At 46.6% G+C, this 24,823-nt stretch overlaps 1 protein-coding gene and 1 long non-coding RNA gene across 2 annotated transcripts in view; one reads left to right on the top strand and one right to left on the bottom strand.

Annotated features, from left to right (window-relative positions):
• The window catches only part of erfl3 (Ets2 repressor factor like 3), a 35,041-nt gene extending 12,825 nt beyond the window's left edge, over positions 1-22,216 (bottom strand). The window contains exon 1 of the mRNA XM_049731548.2: positions 21,810-22,216. Within this exon, the coding sequence (XP_049587505.1) occupies positions 21,810-21,831 (22 nt within the window). The 5' untranslated portion in view covers positions 21,832-22,216. The remainder of the gene's footprint in view (positions 1-21,809) is intronic.
• On the top strand, positions 22,130-24,057 carry LOC125975861 (uncharacterized). The gene is made up of 2 exons (XR_007484076.1): positions 22,130-22,261; positions 22,551-24,057. It is a non-coding gene; the product is annotated as an uncharacterized lncRNA (long non-coding RNA).
• The last annotated feature ends 766 nt before the right edge of the window (positions 24,058-24,823 follow it).

Genomic DNA, 24,823 nt, shown 5'->3' with positions numbered 1-24,823 from the left:
CCTGTCGTTGGGACCTTGCTGTCAATTGTGGTTTCCAATTTGTCAGCTTACAGTCACTTCATTTTTCTTTGCAAGTTTTTTTTTAGCATTCTAAAAAAAAGCCTAAGCCAGGGGCGGGCAAACTTTTTGACTTGCGGGCCGAATTGGATTCTAAATTTTGACCGGGGGGGCCGAACCAGGAGCAGATGGATGTAGTGTTTGTGTGAAGTAATATAAACGACCTGTAAAGGTCATTGCATAAAAGGTTTGGGCCTTTAGTAGGTAGTAAAGCATGGATATTCAAAAAAAAAGTTTTTTGAAAACAAATGCATTTATTAACAGCATTAAAAAAAAAAATCCCTAAAAAACTGCTATCGGTGATTCTTATAAAATACGACACTGTTATTATGAATAACAGTCTCCATCACTTCAGTGCCTGCAGGTCAGATTAATGAAAGATGTATGTTTATCTTATGAGATCACATCAAACGGCAAACATTCTGACCAAATATATCATCTTGAAGAATCGGTGAAAGCATACATCCAAATAAAGTAATCAAAACGGCAACACGGTGAGGGGTATCTGAAAATCAGAGCAGAGTTTTAACTCACAAACACCTGGTAACAGAGGTGAGGAAACGGGAAACACTTCCTTAAAGTAAGCCTTAAGAACTTTACAGGTTAAGATTAGTCACAAACAGGTGGTGCATCAATGTCCTTGAGCATCCTGCATTGTTTGAAAATGAGAATGGTCGCTAGTTTCAATCCCTGCTATTTGTACAGATCATATTCAAAATGCATTTTTTTACAACAAACTTGAAACCCTCCCCTTCATTTTCAGTGGGAACAGTGTTGTTGGTCTCCCTTTTTTTGCTAGTGTGTCATAGTCTGGAGTAAAATTTGTTGTGGCAATTCTTAGGAGAGATCCGAGGTGTTGGTCCGTTTACCTAGATCTGTGACGGGTTGATGTTGATGTTCATGTGGCTGAACGTCACGTTGCGTACCTCGAGCCAAATTGGCCACTCTTTTTAAACACTCGGCACTCAGTGTCCACCTTGCTTTTCCTTGGGCGACTTTTAATGGAAGGATTCCAGGGGAAGGTTTGTCGGTGGCTTTAGCGTAAAACTGTATCCGGCAGCTCGGCGCGCAAATTACAAGAATGCTGTCGTCACAGTCCACGCTCTAAATTCGGCACTGATACAAATAGAGCGCGAGTGCGCCATTTCCGTACTACTGAGTACGTATACGCACTTGTGAGTGTGCACCGAGCTTTCTGACACGGCTTCTGGTAGTAAATGCGCAGGCGAGTGGTTCCCCATCTACTGGGGAAACGCAGTCATTGCAGGCAAAATGACAGAAATTTTTTTTTTTAATAATCCAATTTATTTAGGGTTGGCGGGCCGGATTAAACGGTCCCGTGGGCCGGATGTGGCCCGCGGGCCGTAGTTTGCCCATACCTGGCCTAAGCTACTGTCTACTGTCAGAAGTCTTTTGTTGCAAGGCAACCCACAAGAGCGCCACCTTGACAGAGGTCTGCGTTTTAACGCATTTTCTTGTTCTTGGATTGCAAAGTCATCACACGTTGTGCTATTCAAACTATGGCGATCAGCAAACTGAATCTTTTAGTTGCTTCCAGCCCTGGCACCTTCAAAGCTCTCAAAGCGCTCGAGCACCTGAGGCCCATGACGCTCGGATGACCAACTCGGGTCTTTGTACAAAGCCCATTTCTGTGTTAACAGCCACCGCCTGCTCCTCACAGGAAGCACAGTGAGCGCACTGTGCTCAAAGTTGTGTTAGCGGCCATTGCGGGGCACTCGGCCTCCTGCGCCTTGTTCCTGCCACTCACCCTTTCCTACGAGCGGAGAAAAAACAAACCGTTCATCTCTCATCTCCAAACACCTGCTGCTCAGACGGACAAGAGTCAGATTGCAGAAACACGGCCGTTTTGCAAGTTGGGTTGGAAACGGTGAGACGAGCAGGCCCTATTCGTCAGATTATACATGTCACTGGATTTAGCAGCCCGAGGCGAGATGGATGGCTCGGATAATCTGCGCCCAGAACCATTTGGTGGCTTGCGTAACGCAATCATGTTAGTGGCTCTTGTGAATCTCATTTTTGGGCGCTTACGCAATGTAAACAGAAGCGCGGCGCTTTGGAGCACTTCTTTACTCACGTTCATGCGGAGTCTTTTAATTTGCGTCGCTGGCATACTTTCTTCAGACAGTCACAGTTTTAAAGCGCTGATGTCTCTCGCCCGATGTTGCCGGACACTCAAGTGGAGGGCTTGCCGCTCCAATTTCCAATCAGGTTGAGAGGGAGAAATGAGCAACGTTCTCGAATGCTGACTTGCAGGTTTCTGCCGTCGGCTTAATAAAGCTTTTATGACCGCAACATTCGATCTCATGCATGTCTGTCCACATTTCGTGAGCGAGCTCTTGCATCCTGAGCCAGAAGTTGTGCGGTGACAATTGCCAGCTCACATTTGAATTCCCAACTTTCTCCTTTTCTAACTCCCCCCCCCCACTGAGGAAGAGAGGCATCCGCACTCCGGGAGAGCAGGATTCGGGTGGGGGTTGGTGGTGGTCGCGCGCGCGGGGGGGGTGCATTCTGACCTGGATGACAACAGACTAGCAGACGAGCTATGATCTCATCGCTCCCTTAATCCCCCTCACTCACCGCCCCCACCTCCACCATTGTCCCACACTCTTCCCACTTTTTTTCCCAAATGTCCCTCCCCCGCTGTTGCCCACCCCACTATTTTTTTCTCTATTCTCTGCCTGTTCCGCTGCTCGCCCCATCTCATCTACCCTTGGAGTGCTCCCTGCCTCCCACTCTTTACCCCCCTTTTGCATCACTTTCGACCACCTGCCCCTCGTAATGCTCTTGCACTCTCCGCCCGTCCCAGGGCAGAGATTAGACTCGGCCCTTTCGTCAGGGCTGCGCACACACTCGCTTCTGCATTATTGATGCAGATTGTGCACGTATAGTGTAATGGCTATCTGGTATCTCCCCCCGGGAGAAAAGGAGGCGGCTGAAAGAGGCAGAGAAGAGGTCAAAGACAAGACGAGGGGGGTTAGGTCACTAGCTCTCGCCTCGTCCTCTTAGCTCATACGCGTCCCATATAGTATGTGAAAAAAATACATGCGAGCAAGTCAAAAACATGAACATCTTTTGAACCACTTTCTGAAATCCGAACATGAAGATTCTGTGCGACAATATTACATTCTTCCCAAACAGTGAATTGATTTTGCGTATTTTTACATGCCTGTAGCTAAATCCTCTGCGAAGGCCATAAAGGCCTTTTGAACGCTTTGTCTGTTCCAACAGTAACGGCAAAATAGTTTTGAGAGACGCTTGAAAAAAGTTTTAATTGGCTATTCGATTACAGGTAAAATATTTGCAACTTGGCCTGTTTTATGCTAGGCACCTTGAACGGCCTTGTGACAGAATGATGCCATGTACATAAAGACTCCCGGCAGGTCATTCAAAGACGGTCCGGAACACAGATGCTAAAGTGTCAAAATGCTGTTGGGAAAAAGAGGAGAGAGCGATAGGCCAGCAGACATGAGAAACCCGGGGGCAAATCAACTGAGAAATTCACGACGCTGTTACGCAACGGGTGCTTGCTTAACTACGGCGCGTGAAGACGCCGAAGGTCACCGCCGGTTCAGCGAGTCGCTAAAAAGCATTCAAAAGTGCCAGACGCGCTCGTAGCCCGTAGCCTTCGTTTTCATTGCTGCCAAGGTGGGCTCGCCAGCACTTGCCGTGCCGAGGTCGTCTGAGCTCATCGACGTCAATACCTCGGCGCCCCGACTCCACCCACCCCACCGAGAGCATTCCAAGCAAAGGTGCGCTGCATTGACGCAAGTCATTGGACTTGGAAGAGTCGCTTTGACGCAACATACAATACTTGTTTGGGTTTTAATTAATAATCCAAAGTTACTCAGCAGTTGTCTTTTCACTCAATACTCAAGTCATTTTTTGGAGAACTACTTTTTTCAATTTCACACAGTGTTGTGACTGTAAAGTAACAACAACTGTGGAGAAATCTGCTGAGGTCTCATCGAGTGAATTAGCATTGGTTACAACTCACGACTGTCATGCAACTTTAGAGGTGCATTTTTCAAAAAAGCCAATCAAAGGGATTTTTTTTCCACCAATGCTAGTTTCTATCGGACTTTTTGAAATTCTACAAAACTTGGAATGATATACCGTATAGCATGTCTATTTTTAAATAATTCAGATAAAAGGGGAGTGGGTCCAGTTCAACGCACATCGGGAAGTAAAAACATGGAAGCCGCTCAGCCGTTCCTCGAGGTCATCCACATCTATAGCCTTTTACTGGCTGCCCCAGAAGAGCCAGCAGCCCATAGAGAACACAAGTCTTTGTGGCCTGGGAAGGGACAAAAATAGCTTCATGCACACACAGTGGCGTTTTTGTTCTGAGGAGGATGAGCAAAAGAGGGAAGGGAGGAGAAGGACGGAAGATTTAGGATGGCAACGCTGTAAGATGTGGTCGCTCTCTGGACAGTGACACTTCCAGCCGGCGGGAATTAAAAGGCAGAGAAAAAAGGCCTAAAAAGGATCGTCTCTTCCCGAACATTCAGCCCTTGTGTCCGACTGGGAACTGCACTTGGAGTAGCCGTTGTTTGACACACTTGTTTCAAAGCCTGCCAAGTTCACTTTGGAATCGACAATTGGGACAAATTTGGCCATTTTCTCTCCCTTGTGATCAAAGTCAGAAAACACTCGATTCTCACACAATCGAGCTTGACCAATTAATCGTTCCTGCCCTTTAAATTGGACGATTTCAAAATCAGCACAAATCGGAAGATACTTTCCTGTTTTTTAAATGCATTACAACATAAAACAAAGACAATGACAAACGTTCACAACCTCTGGAAATGAAATGAGGCAATTGCTCGACCTGTATGACCTTGTATTGACAATCATATCGTCTGTAACTCAACTTGTAAGTGTCAAGGGACCCAAAAATAAGTTATTTGATTCATTCTACATATTTTTTAATGACGTGGTCAATTAATTAGGTGATCTGAATTTTTACCTGTCAATGGAGCTGATTACATCGATTACACACGTACCGATCAGTCAAACCTACTTTGAGCATTTTCAAAGGCCCAACTTTGGATTGTCCTGCATTGCGTGACTATCATTTAAAGCGGGTTGTGATTTATTTTCCTCACGTTTGCTGTTTTAGTCACACACTGAAAGAACAGTGTGAAGATTTCCCTTCTGATGTGTCTGAAATGTTAAAACTCGACCAGGAAAAACCATTATGAACGCTTAACGAGTGCAGTCAAAATGAGTGAATATTTAAACAGCTGTTTTGATGCACGATCTCACCGGTGAGATTAAAATGGGTGGCGACGCAGTGGCCGCGACCTCCTGGGAAGACTAAAGGCACAACTCGCAACACGTACACACGCATACAGTACACACACCCGCACGCACACACGCACACACACGGGCTGGTGTTTTCACACGGGAACGATACAGCTAAAAAGAGCACAAGCGGACAGAAGAAAAAAAATATGCGAGCAAACACGCTCTGTGTCCCCGCGGCATCACACCTGAGACGGCACTCAGGTGCATCGGACCACTACTTTTTTTAGGCGCATAATCATGCTCCTAAACAAGCCTGGTGGGAGTGCGTGTTTGTGTGCCAATGCGCTCCCCCGAGTGTGTTAAGAAGAACATAACAATATTGTGTCATTGGCACAAGAGCCTTTTTTGCTCTCGAGGCACAACGGCTGCAGTATCGTCCCATTTTGCCGACTTGTAACATCGGAAGCACAATTTGGTTTTCTCTCATATTGAGTCAAGTGTGACTGACGGCCACAGAAATGAGAAACGATTTCACAAACACTCCACTTGACTTGATGCATAGCTAAGTCTTCAAAAATGACGGAATCAAGCAAAATGAAGCTATTTCAAGAGTGCCTACTAAAAAAAAATTGTTCTTTCTTTGTGCCGGGCTTCTAATTTCCTTCCAAGTTAGTTTTAGGGCGACGCTGTTAAGGCCTAACAGGAGCACGTTACAAGACACAGGCGCCATAATTCCCCCCCGGCTCCCTCGCTTTGAGTGGCTCTACCGAGCTGGCGTCCGGGTGTTAATACACTTCTCCAACCAGCAGCTTGAGAGCTGCCCGTTAACACTTCACCTCTGGTTCAACAACACGCTGCCTACACTCGCCACCGTGCCCCGACTGCGGAGGAGCACGTAAGGACGCTGCTGAGCACTCCGCACTGCTGTCATTTTGATCCATTTGGACTCATCACGTTGACAAAAGTGATAACAGCAGCAGCTTATTTAAATCAAATCAAAATCGCCCGATTTGAATTATAAATGGTGGCCGTGCTGTACATTTGATATGTGACATCTCAATGTTGATTCATCACTATTAAATTGTAGTACACAAATCTTTACGTTCATAGCAGTTCAGTATTTAGCTGAAAATTGCTTGTATGGTGACAGAACAGATTATTTTAATCATTTCCGTGAGCAGCAGATGTCAATTAGATGATGCTGGAGGTTAGGTACCGACAAAGGTTAACGTGCGGGCTAAACCAAGTTTGGGGGAGGCTCCGAGGCTTCCTGGAATGCGCCGCTGCTACCAGATGGACGGGAAGTGAGCCACTGCAGTACAGCGGCACATCCGTTTCCCGAGTCGTAACGCATTTGCTCAAATCAGTGTGATGACAAAGCGAGCGCAATCACCAAGTCCAGACAATACACGATTGCTTAAAAGCACCGAGCTCGTCGCTAATTTTATTGTACTTGTCTGGACATGACTTGCTCTCATCAGTTAACTGAATGACAGTTTCATTATTTTTAATTGTATTAAATTATGCCAGTCGTGTGCTTTTATGAAGTGCAGTATTATGGACTATATTTACTATATTATGGACTATCTTTCCTCATTAAATGCAATTTCTTTGCAAATATGGGGGGGGCGGTGGAGCAGATTAATGGATTCCCTATTCAAATATTAAGGGAAAAGATTTTAAATATGAATGTTTTGAGCGAACGTAACCACGGAACGAATTAGATTCAGACAAATCCTGGCAATGTTTTTTTGCATTTTTGCCTCCATATTCATTGGGCCCTGGGATTTGATCTGTCCACTCTTGCTCCTTTTTGTGTTACTTCACTAACATCCTCCAAAGGTCTAGCGGCATTTCACCCGCCTCGTCTTCAGGCGCCAGACTGCGCCTGTGATTCGGTTGTCTTGTTTAATCATGTTACGTTTTGGAAAATCGGGTCGGTCAGAGGAAAAAAAAAAAAAAAAGAGTCCAGCGTGCTGAAAGAGAAAGCAAGAGGCCTTGTCGAGCTCGCCTCCGTTCAAACTGCTAGACAGCAACCTTGTTGCTAGCTTGTTGCACACTCGCTCAGACTTGTTTGCCTTGAGCAGCGCCAGCATCGAGGAGAGTGAACATGCACGCACACACACGCACGCACTGTAGTATGTACGCGTATGTAGCGCAGAACTGTCTCCTGACAACGACCTGTTGCCTTTCCCATCCGCTTTGTGAAATGCCGCTCCCACGGGTACGAATGGTCTTTAGCGTTTATTTTGTTATTGTTGTTCAGTGCGTTTCTTTGGCAAGAGAGGGCTTTATTTTTAGGCCTTAAGTGTCCGGTTGCTAGGAGACCAGACCGCGCCGGTCGAGAGCGCCAAGCCAAGCAAACGGGGGAGAGTTTGCGTCGTCAAGAGCGAAATTTCAAACGCATTGGTGCCCTGAGTCAGTGCTGACGCAAATTGACGTTTGAAAGCGTTTTGTTTGTAAGCGTTGCCAGCCAGCGACTCGTTTTTCTTGTTCTCGTTCTTTTAATTCTTTTCAGTTGCTGCTGTCACGCCAAAAAAACACCGTCTGCTTCAACAGATGCATGCGTCTCGCTCTCCATCAATCATTTCTATGCCAAATTGCCCACTTATTTGGAAGACGGGCCGACCCACCCCCTTGCATTTATGCAACTCAGCAATTTACATGATTAATTTTGGGAAGCTAGCCCCCGGAAAGGCCCGCTTGTTTATTTTTTGTTCATTACCAACCGATCAGCCGTTAACTTCCAGCGTTGCCAACAAACATCTGGGCTTTTCTCTGCAGCGTCTTGAGAAGTTTATCACGCCGCTTTCTCTGGCATCAAGCCCACAAGGTCCTTCCGCATCATAAACGAAATGTAGCGTTTGGTTGAGCGCTCCAGCTGTGATTCACGTGCATTGCCTCTCGGGAAGTCTAATTTATTTGCAGCGTGTGTTCTTTTCACATCTTTTGCACGTGACCTGTGGCGTCCACTAAGTGGCGAGACATTAGTGCAAATTTGCAGAAATAACTTCACTCGCTAATAGATCCAATGCGTCAGTTTCCACAATACTGTGAAAATTGTCTTTTTTCCTTGGATGTCGCAGCGAAGCGCTCTTGAACGGGAGCGTGAAGCGGGGCCAACGGGAAAGCTTTCTTAGCAAGTTAGAGCTGTTCTCAGACTAGAGCAAGTGGACACAAAATGGCCTTTGAAGTGCATGGATATCAGACTGCAGTCTTGAGCATACATCTATGTTGTATGTGTACCTTGAAGGGGCATGGCCCAGTGGATTAAATGTGAACGTCTTTGCGGCCGACAGCGACACCTTGAGCGTGTCCTTGTTTTCCATTTGTGCGTTTGTTGCGGTCAGTAAGTGCATCGGCGAGCGTGGCTCTCCTTGCCCACACGTGAGGTGTGCTAGCAACACCTGTGCCGTCTTCAATTAATGAATATGTCTTTCCGCCTAATCACCCACTTTTTTCCGTCTTGTTGCAAAAATCAGATGACGACATTCCGGACAGCTGTAGGACGCATGACATGCTTGGCTTGTGCATGTGCTTCTTGTTATGAGCCTTGCACTATTGTGAGCAGAACAGTTGGGGCCTGGGGAGCCTGGAGTGTTTCTTTCAACAACAAAAAAAAACACAAGCATGTGACAAAACAATGATGGAAAACAAGGTGGCGATAAGACTTGTTGCGATGCTCCCGGCCATCATCAAGCGGGACAGATGTGGCCAAGTTAAAACGGGGCCTTTGCACTCCGGGACCCTTGGGACATCCACCAGTGCTGTTGTCCCAACGCTTGGGGGAAGAGGAGGCGTCGACGGGCGTGCGGCATTAATGGCGCTAATAGAAACACAATTAGAAAAATGACTTTCTGGCAGGAGCTTTACGTCACCACCGTGGTGGAGGAAGAAAACAGGCCACGTGGCTGTTGGTCAATAAAAGTCAGAGCAAGCCACAAGCTTGGAAATTGTTTAAAAAAAAAAATGTCTACGAGAACGTATGATTGTGACGCCTGTCGAACTGCCTCGTTGTGACTTGTATGTTGGCTCAAATGATGATATCGAACCCGATGAAGCGCTTCACAGGCATGGTGGCACTCAAATGAGATGTTTTGGGTTTTTTTTTTGACAAACAATAGGCAATAAATGGGGAGTCGCGTCTGTGCCCGCCGTGCTTCCTGTGCGTCAGCAGCATGTGTCAACAGTGCCCAAAATACACACAGGCTATTTCCACCAGTCCCATCAACCTGTTCCTTCCTCCAGTTCTCAAGCTTCTGTCCATCACTAGTGTTAGTGCACTTTCCTGCCATTCTTTTATTGCAGCTAATTTTAGGAGAGGGAGAAGGCTCCGGCCACATCTGTTGGGAAAGGTGTGTGTCTGTACATTTTATGTGAGCATGTGGTGCGGGGTGGGAGCTGAAAGGAGAGAAATGACAAAAGGTCACGCTGAAAAAGCGAGAAACTTAGCAGCACGTCGACTTGCGTCATAGATAATTAATTGAAAAAGTCAAAGTTTCATCCAAGTGAAAAGTGAAATTTTGGACTTGACTTTGTCCAGCTGGGCATAGCGAGCTTAATGCAAACATAAAATTTAAAATGACATTGATGAGCTAACAATTAGCATCGTGTTTGGCAATTCTAAACACAATGCAAGTCGCCATTAACGTGCTAGTACCGATGTGTTAGTACTGACTGGCTTTACAATTGAGCCATGGATATTTGAACACAAATTGCGGAGCAACACACGTAGACAGACGCAAGCGTCTAGTCTTAAAAAATACTCATGACAGCATCTTACTGAGCCACTAGGAGCTCTATTCTTGGTTTGCATCTGCATGACTTTACACTGCAATCACGTCTCTGGGCACTGTTATCAAAACGTTCTCAAAATGATGGCTAAAAAACAAATGTGCACCATATTGGTTGTCTTGATGAGTGCCGAGTATCTTCAGCTTACCTGTCGCTACCATACAGCAGAATACTCAAGTGGACGCATTTCCGAGTGCACGCCAAGCGCCACAAAGGGCCAGAGTGCCGCGTGTTTATGCGTCCGTCTTAAACACTCGGTGTCACCGCCTGTCACCGCGTTCCCTTGCTCAGCCGCGTCGTTAAGCAGCTTTAGGGGGACGAGCTTAAGTAGTGTTGATCGGCCTTACGCAATACTCACCTCGCACAGACATCGCTGCCAGCCCTCCAGCGTGTCAGCCACAACACTCGCTTGTGTGTGTGTGTGTGTGTGTGTGTGTGTGTGTGTGTGCGTGCGTGCGTGCGTGCGTGCGTGCGTGCGTGCGTGCGTGTGTGTGTGAAACCTTTGAGAGGAAATCGGAGGCATGAATGAAGGCGTCAGTGTTTGGCGCACACACACACACCAAGCAACTGCGTTTGGAACGTGCGCTAGCTGACTGTTGATTCACTCCACAAGTTTATTGCTAGGTTAACATCCCGTTCTCGGATGCCACGGAATCACATTTCAAGTTACCGTTGACAAAAAGGCTACCACGACAGGATCTTGATTGCCGTGGATGCCCTGACAGATTTTGTCAAAGAACTGCCACGGCCGTCACAGCTTAGATCCCTTTGAATACAACAAAATGTGGTGAATTGCTCTCTCGTGCAGTCGCGTGTGGCATATGCGGTCTGAGAGCGGATCTTCTCTGCCAGGACCAACTGAAGAGCTTCACTGAAACCACAAAGGTGAGGCAGAAACAGGCCGAGATTTCCATTTGAGACGAGAATTCAAATTGGAAGCGTGTCAAAGAACGCCGATTCCCAACCGCTGTGCTGCAGCAAAAGACCATAATCATCCATCAGGAGTGCCGGCCCAATGACTCAATTACTTTTAATTGGCTCAATTATTTATTTGCCGCAAATAATTTCTTTGTTCAGCTTTCCACGCCCAAGCCATGTCGTGCCAGGAAGAACAATGACAATTTTTCTATACATGACAGAAGGCACGCTCACCGTAACTTGCCCCAATAGTTTTAAGTGCACTACAGATTGGAAAACACAATTCGACTGACTGCCATGTGACAAGACGGCGTGTCAATTTTATGCCAAACTAATAACTCATCAAACCGTATTTTTAAGCTAGCGCACCGTCATATGTTATATGAAATATTTATCTTAGTCATAATTTAGCTGAGAGTGTATTGTATTCAGTAAAATCATCAAATTCAGTACATTATTGCAAGATAACATGCAAGATAAATGCGTTTATTTTAATCTTGAGACGACTCAAATTGTGACACTTGACCGTAAAAATACTTTCTTTTCAATCATTGATTACCTTCAGTATCTTTATCAACCAGTTGTCCCACCCCGAGCTCAATAAGTAGCGGCAGGTCAGCACCGCTCTGACTCATGAGCAAGATTAAAATCGTCCAATGGAGGAAAATAAAGCTGGGTGTTATGCAAGAGCTCAACGGAGCAAGCAAGTGAGCGAGAGAAAGAACCCGATAGAAAGGCTGAGCGTGACATAACCGTTGCGCAAAAGACACTCAATGGAGGGAGCAGACAAGTGAGGGCTGTCCCTTCGGGTACCGTGCCCCGTCACAACGCTCTTATCGACCTGCCAGACCAGATCAACAATGGCCGCACATTTTGTTTAATACTTCCATACAGTATATAGTCGAAGGTTCCATGCATTTAACACGAACATATCTGCACATGAGGTACATAATACTTTTGTCCACTTGTACTGTAGTATCTGTGACGTTGGGAGAAATAGCAAAAACGTGAACTGCCATATCGCGAGCGACGACGACAAGAAAATGCAAAATCCTTTGAACATTTGCCATGAATCGCGACAAGGTAGAGGAACCCTACAAAATGGTTACCATATGTATTCTAAAAAAAAAAAGCACAGGTGTGAGCCGATAAGAGGTTCGGCAGGAAGCGAACGAGAGGAAGGAAGTTGACGGAGATAAAAGCTTGACTGGCAAAAATGGAGGGAGAGGAGATAGCGAGAAATGAACTTTCAACCCCTCTGTCGGGGGCTCTTATGTAATAGTCCAGCGTGTACACACAGAGCAGAGCGGAGCAATTACCCGACCAACATGTGGCACGACCTCGCTTGTGCGTGTTTGATGTGTAATGTGCAGACTTTGGAACAAATGTGACACCGGCGTCGCTCCGGCAGTCGACACGTGTCCGATTTTATTGGATGCAGCCTGTAGGTAGTCTGAACACAGCTCATCAAATGATGACGCAAGCGAGAGCCATTTTAATCTTCAAGCGCTCCGGGGGAAACAGGCAACAGGTTGCGTTTGCAGGCTTCTTCTCCTGGCATCATTGCTCGGGCAAAAGCGGCACGAGACTTTCTTTCTATTTGTTCGTCGGGAGCTTTTGTTAGTGGAGCATGCTTTAGCTTCCAGTATAAACTTGATTGGCAGTGTTTCTAATATGGTGAAAAGCAAAGATCCCACACACCTTCATGCCGGCCGGTGTGACTCACTCAATTGTACGCGAGGGCTCATTTATTTCCTTGTTCTCTGAAAGAACACAACGCGCTGCGTTTAGCACTTGTTTCCACGACGACGTGTACACAAACTGCGCCGTGCCGTTTATCGCTCCCACTATGTAGTCGAAGCGTGAAAGCTTTTCCTTGTAATTGTGCATTTAGTCAATTACGCCGCGATTGCTCCTTTTTATTAATGAGCGGCGCCCGACACGGATTTTACTAATGGAGTGTTTGTCAACACGTCAACGGCCTCTTATGAAGATGCTTGATCCTGCTCAATTTGTTGCCATGTCCTTAGACGCCGTGCCTCTCGCCTTTCACACTGCCAGCAAAATATTTTTCTCCCTTTTTTTTTTTTTTGTGTGTGTGTTGCTGGTCTATAACAAGAATTTGTTGAAGTTGACGCAAAAATGTTCTTCCTATATCTAACAATCTAGTCTAATCTTAATTTGTATTCCTCTATGCCAGGGGTGGCAAAGCCATAGGGAGCATTACAAACCACTGTATTCAGCTTTTGAGAAAATGAAAGTATGATAGGTGCCTCAAAAAACATGAAAGACGGCACATCTACTCTATTAGTTCCAAGCTAAATGTGAGACACCTGTTGTGGCAGTTTGTCTTTTTCCAGCACTCCTGCTGCCTCCCTTGCAACTGATCAGGGCATAAAACACTCGCTCTGTTCGCTTGATGAAATGACGACCTGACATCTAAGTGACTTTGCGCGTGAGTTCGCTTAGCCTGCACTGTGTGTGTGTGCGCGCCGTCTGCGACTGTCGGGCAGTTACGTAATTCATCAGGCCGCATTTGATGCTAAAAATGGAAGTGGTCAAAACAATTGTGTTGCAGGTCAGCGCTACTGGACAGAGGCGGCGTGGCAAACGAATACCTGCCCTATGCGTCCAGCAAAGTGTACATTCAAAAGTGAAAGCTCATTATTTTTAGACAAGTTTTTTTTACACTTAAGGAATGCAAAAAAATGGAGAATGAATTCTGTATGCTTAGTTACCGTTGGTCTCATCAAACCATGTGCTGTAATCAACATTTCCGCAAAGGCCGTGGCAGCGAGTGACTTAGCAGTTATGTCCAGACTCCCAGAGATGTTTGTACAAGGCTCGTACATTTGTGTGTCTGTTAGCTTGCCGACACGATGCTCGCCGCCGATGGCCAGCACGCTCGTTAAACTTTATTCGCTCTGCTTTCCTATAAATACCTTTGCAATGATCTGATGCATTATTCAGCTTGTCTTAGGCCGGCACGCACGCAAATATGCTAACGCATTAACGCACACCTGAAAAGCAAAAGGCGTCAACAAAAACAAAACCAGCATTTGGAGGAGGGCTGCCTTGTAAAAAGATTCAGAGGCATGCGGAGCGGCTACCAGCTGGAGGTCCACAACATCGAGTGGCCTCAGGCTTTACCTTTGAGTTCGAGAGGCTGCCAACGTCCCTTGACGCTGCCTGGATTATTTTTTTTTTTTTAACTCTTTAACCCAAATCTCTGTTGTGTATAAACGTCACTGACAAGGAATATGAAGGGCAAAGGCATGCTAGCAGTGCTGGGCATGCTAGCCGTGCTAGGCATGCGGCGATACCGATATACATAGGTGCCAGTACATTATGGACTCAAAATCATTAAAAATAAAAATGCTCCGAACCTAAGCCTAAGCGATAGTACGATAACATAGGACTTCAGTTGTCCTGCCTCTGTTTTATTTCACACCTCGCATTCTGTGCTATATTTACGTCAAAGTGGACGAACAAAACAAGTACATAGTTGCATGTTTAATTGGCAGTAATGACAAACTGCTACTGTAAAGTTTTGTATTTGAGGGAAAACCAAGGAACAAACGTGTGGCCAAAAAGTGTTTTTGAACAATATTTTATCCCAAAAAATAAAACATTGATCACAATTGCGAGACGTGCCAGCATTATTAAATAGCGGCGCTCTGTACTAACCAAACAACAGTTTTGGAACTCTACTTGTCGGTCTACGGCTGCATCCTTTGTTGCGAGTGACGGGCCAACATTAACAGACATCAACGAGCGTGTAAATCAGCGCTTGTGGACGAGACCAGACATGCAACAAGAGGGGGCGCTCCCCCCTCCAGAGGGAGGGGAGAGCACCGGGAAGAGGAGGAGGTTGATGCAAGAGGAGCCGCCACTGGGGGATTCCCGCGCGGATTGGTGACACGCGGGTGGCTACGGAGGATGGTGGGACGGGAAGGTCATTCGATGCTTAAAAAGGTTTCACTCCCATCCCAAGATTAGCACGCACAAATGCAGCAGACTGGCTTCCAGAACTGCAGCTCGCGCACCCCAACGGCTCTGTCGGCTCCGTCAGCCACAGCGAGTCGGAGGGTCGCCGGATTAAGTCTTGGCACATTCCCAGCAAGACTTGCTTTGACATTCAACAAATTGTCTTAGAGTAGATGTGTGGCTCTGAATAGTTGAACAAATATAGTGCAAATATTTAAAAAAAATTCCGGCTGACCAATTTACCAGGAAGGCTCTGAACTCCTATTTCCACACCATTATTTGACCGTTGCGAACTGGAATGGTTGTGGCGTGGACGTTGTTCTGACAGCAAACTCGTTGAGAGGAATCGACCGTCGTAAATCAATTAGTAGGCCACATCGAGCGATGCATGAAAGAGAACCGTCTGCTTTCAGTTAGAGCCGCCGATGACGCAGTTGTGGCCGTTTCGCCTCCCTGCAGTGGAAACTCAGATCAGGTTCATCAAGCCAGATCAGAGTTTAGCGTTCCAAATCATACCAAGGCAACGTGCAATCCAGCGGACCCTGACGCGTGTGGAAATGTGGCTATAAATACAGTTTTAGAACAGGAGCAGTCCGGCCGGCCCAACGGCATTTTTACGCATGGCATCTGCACCTGAACTCGCACAAATGGCCCGGCTTTCATTTGCAAAAGCCGCCCGCTGGCTCGCTCGTAATCTTTTTGTTGTTACCTTTGACATAGCGGTGGCGCCTTTGAGAACACGTTCAGCCCCGAGCTCCAACCGAGGGAGGGGACGGGTCTGAACACGGAGGTTCAGACGGAAAGCTGAGAAAAGTACAAACGTGAGCTCGCATTCCTTGCGCGCGGCGGAGAGGGAGGGTGGGGGTCGGCGGACAAAGAAAAGTGAGGCTGACAGGAGAGAAAGTTGAACTTGGCGCCGGACAGCATTTTGTTACCCCGACAGCCAAGCACACAAATACACACAAAGTCTTGCCACTATGTGAGCGTTCTTTTAGTGATGTCCCATCGGCCAAAATTACATCGAGAGATATTTGTCCTACACGCAAGCACGCACACACATGCCCCCCCCCTTCCCCTTTCTTCTTTTTTGGCGAGCCAGCACAGAGGCAGTTTCCCAGATAAAAATAGCCAGGGAAACGATTCCGACAGCGCTGTCTTTTGCAGGGGGTGTACTTGAGGGGTGAGAGACGGGTTAGGAGCGCCACTCGCAGCCGTGATGGCCAACAGTGGCTCGGTTGGATCGTCATCTTAAGTAAAGTTTTTTTAGCCGTCCAATTATTGGCCAGAAGTTGTCTGCCGTATAAAAAGCCTGTCAACAAAACAAAGCCAAAGAAAATTGTTGCTTTTATTTTTGGCCGCTTTCCAAACTGTCCCATCATAGAGGCCTTTAAATCTCATTTCCCAGCAAGCAGCTTCTCTTTTATCTTCTCAAGGGTGCCAAACTGCTTGGATTGCACGTGATCGTTCGGGCCTCGCCGTTGGGCCTCGCCGTCGAGCCGCGGCCTCGGCGTGACCGGGATTATTGGGCATAATCCAAGAGGATTAGGAGTATACATTACAACAGCGGTGGCGCAGCGGCGGTGCAGCGGCTCTGGCTACTGGGGCAGGATTGGGAGCACCCGGGGGGCTGTGATGTCATTGGAGATGGTGTGACAAACACCATCTTTGTTGATTGTCATGAAGTCTTCGGGCCAGATGATTGTCTTGTTGCTATACACAATAAAAGCACTCATCATCGCAGGGCTACGCTGTGCTACATAGCTGTGTGATATTGCCCAGATCGCTTTCAGTGGCCCCTTGCTCACCTGTGACAAACACACGCACACACACACACACACACACACACACACACACACACACACACACACACACACACACACACACACACACACACACACACACACACACACACATACGTTGTGCTAGCTTTCACACGCACTGCCTGGCGCATGTCCCAGCTGCCCAGCCAGAAAAGCACGGCCTCCTTTGTGTCCACACCCCATCTACGTTTACAAAAACAAGCCACCACAGTCACCTCCGCGACAACGTAAAAGGCCCCGTGTCACGTTACACGCCAACGCGCAAACGCACACGGGTAGGCGGCTGCGGGTTCATCTTGCTGCGCGTAGCCCAGAAATGTTGCAGACTGAAGAATAACTTTCTGCATGCAACATTTTTTATTTTGCAAACAACAGTCAAATTCGTCGACCTGCTGGTGGAAAGTTGATAGTGCGGACAACGGCATCTCCCAATTCTCGTTGGCGTTGTGGAGATGCCACACGGGAGGGACGCCGCCCGTTTCGGAGAACACAGTCGAGCGAGCTGCTCTCGTCTCTGGGAGGCAGCTGGAACACAAACGCACGCCTCCCGTGATTCAACTGCGAGTGGGTCCTGGAACGGCCGGCGGACACTCCGACCGTTGCGTTTCCCCTCATGCTTGATGCAAGACCAGGCAACTATTAACCTTCCAAGCGGGAATGTGGTAGGCCCGAGAACTGCAACCAAAAAAACAAAGCAAACGGGACTGTGGACATGTGTGCGCTATTACTGTGTGTGTTGGCCAAAAGTTATTTGTCAACAGCAGCGTCCCATGCTGTCGGCCGATTAGCGGCCAATATAGAGGACGCTCTGCGCTTGCAATCAATGGCGGCGCAGGCCCGAGGACACTTTCAGCTGTGATGCGCAAAATGTTTTGCTTTGGAGGCACGAGAAACATGAGAAGATAAGACTTCAATAGCAAGATGGGATCTTAATGTGGCTTCTGTCAAGGGTGACGCCACCTTGTTGGTCATTGAGTGTGTACCCCTCCTCCCCCCCACAGTGGTCCCGATGGTCAAGGACAACTAATAGCAGGGAGATCCATTAGTGTCGACTGGCTGAGCACATTGTTCCCTTTGGCCACATTCCTGGCTAAATACAGACATTTTCACAACCACCCAACCCCCCCACGCTGACCCCCACGGGCCCCCATTCTCTCTTTCGGAAGTCATTTGTCGAATTGCTAGAACACACAGGTTTTGTTTCAAACTTGGTTTTGTACATGTTTTTTACATGTAAAGTGCGTTTTTGCCCAATGAAAAGTGTTGCTTATCAAAATGGGCATCTTGAACTGGACAATCATGGGGAAAGAAAACACTGTCAGTGACTCGCAGCTGAATTGGCCCACGCGCCGCAAAAGGAAAAACTGCCGGCCTTGCTGTTTTTTTTCACTGGTGAGCTATTTTTAGACACCTTCAAACATCATCATGTCATCATTCGTAAATGTTCCGGATAAAATATGTCAGCCAAATCTTCTAAGCATGAAAAGATCAACTGCTTTGCGTTTCCATTTTGCGTCGCTTGACTTTGTCACCTCGCTACTCGTCACATTCTTGCAAGAGTACGTTTCCCATTGACCATCGTTTGGAGTGTCAATCGAGTTCATCTGGCTTTGCGTTGAATTGCTAAATGTCTCGTGAAGGCAACAGGGATTTTTTTTTTATCTTTTCTTCGGTGAGCGGTGAAGATGATAGTATCTTTGTTTTGTAAAGCGCCCTTGTACTTGGGCGAGCGTAACTGACTCGCAAGACCAAACTTTGATGAAAAACCGTTATTGAAAGTAGCGCTTGCAGGCGTTTGTCTTCCAATTCCATAAAACACATGCTTTTGTGTACAATAAGAGGAGATAAAAACACAAGATGACCCCCCGAGGAGGTTTTGCGTGTTGCTGGCTGCTGATCAAACACAAGATAAGTGTTTTTTTTCCCAAGACTCCATCTATTTTAGCCGCGTTGGCCGAGTCGGATCGCGGCAGGGCTTCCCGTCCCGTAAATCGGGCAATAAAACTATATCTGGATAATGGCTGGCCGAGTTTCTTTGTTTTTGTCGTGGTCAGCAATACGTACACATGATCAACAAGCCTTGCCTTAACGCTCCACCTGAGGTGCCGTTAATCGTAGAACGACGGGAATCAGTCAAGGATGCGCCCTCTTGGCCACACACTCCGCTCGCCATGCAGGCGAGGACAATGAAAGGTCCCCGGCCCCCGCGAGTCCTCTCACAATCGCCTCGGGGGCCGCCCCAGCTCCCGCCATTGTCCCGGGCACACAATGGTTACTCCGGAGCCGGGGGTCCGGTGACCATGCCATCCGAAAGACCAACACTGGTCCCGTGAGTGAGAGAGATGAGGGAGGAGGAGGAAAACAGGCAGGAGGCCCAACAAATACAGTAGGCGGCTTTTAAAGGCATGTAGGTGGGGAACCGCTTTGCTACCAGGAGCCACGTCCGTTTTGTCGGCCAGGGTCAAGCAACACGTTTATTACTTGGATGCTTTATGGATTATTTACTTCCACTGCCTTGAGGAGTTCATGATGTGCAGTTTGCAACCCCGTCGTTTCATATGTTAGGTCTTCACGCATGAAGTCGGATTTGCAACGCTTCACGCAAGAAGCATCATTTTCGACGAGAGAAGGCCGAGGTCATGGGTTAAAACTAGCCTTCTTATTCAAACGCGGGCAACAGCGAAGATCAGCGGGAGCAGATTGGATGAAATCGTTCAATAAAGGCCGCAACAAAGGGCTTTGTTGTTTGCCAATGCCTCCAAGACGCACCCACGCGAGATTCATCAATTAAGCCAGTGGTCCCCAACCTTTTTTGCGCCACGGACTGGTTACGCGTCAGAAATATTTTTGCGGAGCGGCCTTTATAGAAATAAATAATACATTTATAGAAATAAATAATACATTTATAATGAATATATAAATACGATGAAATAAAATGATACGACTGGCATAAAAACAAATATAAACCACATAAAAATAAAACTCACCATTACGTTGAATTATTGGGAGCACCGGGCTTGTTTCTCAGAAACGAGCCGGTCCCATCTAGGCGTGATCGGAAACAATGACACCCGAAGTGGTTAAGGTTTGTCTTTTAATGCAGGATGCTTGGTCTCCATGTGCCGAAGCAGTTTTGAAGGCTTCATTGCCTCGTTAGCTAGCCTGTCGCCACATATTATGCAGAGTGGGCTTGGCGGGGCTTGGCGATAAATCCATATTTTAAGTAGGACTCCAGAAATGTTCTTTTAAATGCAGCGTTCCTTTTCTTAGAAGTGGTAGCCTCTTCTTCTTCAGTCTCCTCATTGGGCTTTTTTCCCTTTCCGAAGAAGCTTTCAAAACTTCTCTGTTTCTTGCTCATTTTTGCTTGCCTAGTGGGCTCGACTGGGGTGACATGTCACGTGACCGAGATGAGCTTATCAAGAGACACAGCGACGGATGTAATTGGGAGAGAATTGCCAAATTTCTTATATTTTTCAAAATAAATTCTTACTCATTTTTGCTAGTTTTGCGGGCTTGACTGGGAAAACATGTCACGTGACCGGGACGAGCATCTTGACCGGAATGAATTGATCATCGAAAAAAAAAAAATGTTTCCTGTGTGGCTGATCCGCGGACCGGTACCGTGGGTTGGGGACCCCTGAATTAAGCGACCTAAAGATATGAAAAATTGACATGAGATGACACGAGATATCACAGTGCAAACAATTTCTTGAGGAACAAAAAAGGAATAACGCCTTCCGGGGTTGCAATGCATCTTTATTCTGATCTGCAAATAGGCTTTTTGTATCAGAGTTTTTTAATTGAATCTTGAATTAAGTTTTTAACTTTTTTTTTAACTTTTAATTTAAGTCATACACCAAGTATCGATACCACTAGTACTTATGACACATAAAATCTCAACAAACACAGGCCGATCATTCTGCAAAAACACCTTCCTGATGTTTTCCTGATGCACATGATGATTCCCTGATCTAAAAAGACTTTTTTCTTTGCTTTAAGTGTATGGTACAACACACACATACACACACGTCCGCTGTACACATCAGACCTCTAAACACAATCAATATTTAATAGCTTCCCAGAAGGCCACACTAAAGGAGTTCCTTGTAATAAAAGGTCTACAAGTTCACCATGAGGATGCCCCGATAGCCTCGTCTTGCTCCAGTGTGTGTGCGTGCGTGTGTGGGTGCGTGTGTAGGAATGTGGAGGGTTGGGGGGGGGCAAATCATGGGTGCAGGGGGAGTCATAAGGGGACATGGTGGCGGGGGGGAAGGGAGCAGAAAGTGGTCCCACTACTCCAGAGAAAAATGTGTTAAGTATGCACGCGCTGCCGCCCCGAAAATGTTTGTCGTAAGTGATCTGCCTCAACCTGAAAGGACTTTGTCAATTTAGCGGGATGGGGCCAAATTGATGAGCGTAATAAACTCGTAATAACGAGTGGCACAAATGCTCACGTCTGCTCGTGGACTTTGTGAAGGGGGTAGGTCGCATTTGTTTGGGCATTTCAGGAATTAGAGCAACACGTGCACTCCAACATACAGCTAACATACTGGAAAGCTCAGCTGACTATAGGCAAGCCCTATTGCGCTCACTTGGTCAATATTAGCCTCGATACGTGAAGCAATTCAAGCACCAGCAGGAGACAACACGATCCACTTCCGCGTCTTGCCAAAACGGTACAGCAGTAAATACTGTAGTAAAAGTGTAGTAACGTTCTAGACAAAAAGCAAGCTGTCACGTGCTGGGAAATTGTTGTTTGTCATGCAGCATGTTTAATGATCAAAACAGACAAAAGAAGTTGCAAAGTGTAGACGAGAAAGAGGAAAATGGCAGATTGTTATAAGTTTTATCTGCTGGAATTTGTGGATTTTTGTAACATTTTAGAATTGTATAGGGTCACAATATAACATGGAGGGGAAGTCGACTTACATAAACAAACGGTAAGAGTGGAAAAAGTGCACTTGCCATTGTCTCCGGGGGTCTTCATTTTGTCCGTAAAAGTTGACCAAACTCCGCCGACTGGAGTGCGCTTTTCTCGGCCACTTCCTCACCCCGCTCTGTGGGGGAGAACTTGGCCTCTCCCTCCAAGCCCGACCGAGGGGTCTCGCTGTCCGGTGAGCTAAGTGCCTAAAGTCCGGTAGTGCTCGTCGCTGCTTCTTAAAGTTCGTCTCAGACTCGACAAGCCAACAAAAGGGGTCAGGGCGAGCTGAGAAGCGCTTTCACTCTTCCAGGAACCTGTTTGGCGAACTCTCCGGCGAGTGCTTACTCCGCCTCGGCCGCATCTTCGTCGCCGTTCGACATGTCTCCTCCGAGCTTTGACGTGACTTCTCCGTGCTGGGACGTCTCACTAGTCGGACTCGCCCCCCCACCCCCACGTCTGTTGCCCGCCCGCTTCTCCAGCGCTCACGCCACTCGAGGTACTCTACTTGTTCTTCCTACTCGTCCGTCCCGCCCCCTCTTGTCTTTTTCTTCTACCCTCTCGCCTCGTTCTGTCCTCTGGGTGTCGTGTTTCGCCTTCTGCGCGAAGCCCGCCTACACTGACTAGGAGCCGGGGAGGGAGGGGATGCCGAGGGCGGAAGGCTACGTAACCTGGCTGAGGGCTACGTAACGTGGCTAATCTCTCTCTCTCTCTCTCTCTCTCTCTCTCTCTCTCTCTCTCTCTCTCTCTCTCTCTCTCTCTCTCTCTCTCTCGTTTTCTCTCCCTAGGTGGCGCAATGGGCGTCAAACGCGGATGCCGTTGCCATGGACACGAGGCCAAGCGCACCAACGTAATGACGTCACATGCGATGTTGGACCTCGCCTTGACGTCATCATGCCTCCGGTTTGGGACTGTGCGAGTGGACTCTAACGTACCAGGATGTTTGAGTTGAATTATTAGTTGGGAATATAACTAAATTAAAATAATCCAATTACTTACTTACCAATATACTTAATACATTATTTGTTTACACAGGTTTAAAGGTAAAAATCGTGTATTTCAATTAATCAATTCAGAAGCTACTTTTTAAATGAGTAATATAAGTTTGTATCTTAAACAATGACTGGTGTGATTATGCTTTTAAAATAATGATTTTTCAAAAATAATTAAGAAAATATAACTTAAATATACTGTCAGTATTTATTTCAATAAATAGTATAAATTGCATCGGCAACTGCGGCTTACCTTGCCCACCTGTGAGGGCATCGCGTTACCTTAATTGCTCTTTTTTTCATGTCACGTGTTCCCCCTAAGGGTACGTGTACCACCAAAGAGTACATGATATGTAAATCCCCTAGGCCTTGAAGGACGCACTTTGAGAGATACGTCAAGCAAATGTTTCATGGAGCACTTGGGTCCATCCTGCCACTGCAAAAAAAAAAAAAAAAAAAAACTTTTTTATTAAACGCTGAAGGGTGGGCGTCCTGCGCAAGAGGTGAAGTGCGTGCGGGCCTCCTCATGGAGTGCAGCACTTGCCCTGTGGCCCCTGTTGACAGCATGATGCTGCTAGTAAAATCAACTAGCGCCCCTGCAGTGAGATTTACAAATAGGATTTTTTCTTCCCCGCTCGCTTGTCTAGTCTCTGACTGGCGCTGGAAACGTGCTCTGCGCCACATGGTTGTTGTATTGCATTTTTATATAGTATTGATAGTTTCAGCTACGTCTGAAGCATTGGAGTCATCCAGAGAGACTCTCACTGAAGGCCCAAGCACTAAACGTACCACTGGTTGGCGACATGTGTCCCAATACTTTTGTCCATATTGTGTATTCACATGTTCTAAAGAGTTTATACCCGGGAGAGGAAATTAAACAAAAAAAGGGAACACGAGGATATGCTGAAGTAAGTCACGGTGATGGAACTATTAAGTGCGCGCGTGTGCATTTGTGTGCGTGTGTGCGGAAGTCGATGACATTTTCAGGTAACATTTCAAGCACAGAACATTCTGAACGCTGATAAACAAGCTGTCTCCCTGTTCTTCCACCTCCTCCCCCACGTCCTCCTTTAGCCGCTCACATTTGCTCTCAACCCGCTTGCACAGATGTGTGTTACCCTGTTAGGATTGATGTTGAGTGACGATGGGTGATTTTTTTTTTCTTCTAGTCAACGAAAGTCACATTGAAGCTAATGGTATAGTAGCGCCGGCGACCGTATATATTGTATTTTACGGACTATAAGTCGCTCCGAGTACAAGTTGCACCAACCATAAAATGCATAATAAAGAAGAAAAAAAAGCATATGAGTCGCACCAACTCTTTTTTTGGGGGGGAACTTTATTTGACAAAATACAACACCGAGAACAGACATGAATAGGCAACAACAGGCTAAATGATACGGTGTGCTAATGTTACATAAACACAAACAAAGAACTGAGGACGTGCCTGACGTAACATGTTAACAGTTATTCAAATAACTATAACATAAATATCAAGTTTATCTAACCATCCGTGTCACTCCAAATCATTAAATCCATCGAAATCTTCGTCCTCTGTGTCACTTATAAACAACGCCGCTGCTGATTCCAGAAGTACATGCAGTGCTGATGTCAGACTCATCGTCAGATGCAGTTCCAATTATTCCACAGGCCTATATAACTACTCATAAACACTCACTCATTGTGTGAAGTAAGTAATGTGTCAATGATCAAGTAATGTTAATCATTTCACATATAAGTCACTCCTGAGTATAGGTCGAAACCCCGACCAAACTATGAAAAAAACTGTGACTTATAGTCAGGAAAATACGGTATATGTCCCACTCCACCCCACCGGGCACCGCTTCTTAAAAGTACACAGACTTTACAATGCATGTATATTCTATACATTTAATACTCGCAGGTTGTTTAACTTAAAATACGTGCTTAAAAAGTGTGATCATACTGTACTGGAGGTTCAGCTCTTCTCCCGGCTTCACAATACGTCACTAATATTAGTCGTTACACACCTGTGTTGAACACGTGTAAATAAGATAGTCTCGCCTCCAATGAATGGGGCTTTACCGTAT

The sequence above is a fragment of the Syngnathus scovelli genome, chromosome 9 (assembly GCF_024217435.2).
Source record: "Syngnathus scovelli strain Florida chromosome 9, RoL_Ssco_1.2, whole genome shotgun sequence".
In the NCBI taxonomy this organism is placed as follows: domain Eukaryota; kingdom Metazoa; phylum Chordata; class Actinopteri; order Syngnathiformes; family Syngnathidae; genus Syngnathus; species Syngnathus scovelli.
Note: the sequence above shows the minus strand (reverse complement) of the source record. Positions and strands in the feature narration are given on the sequence as shown.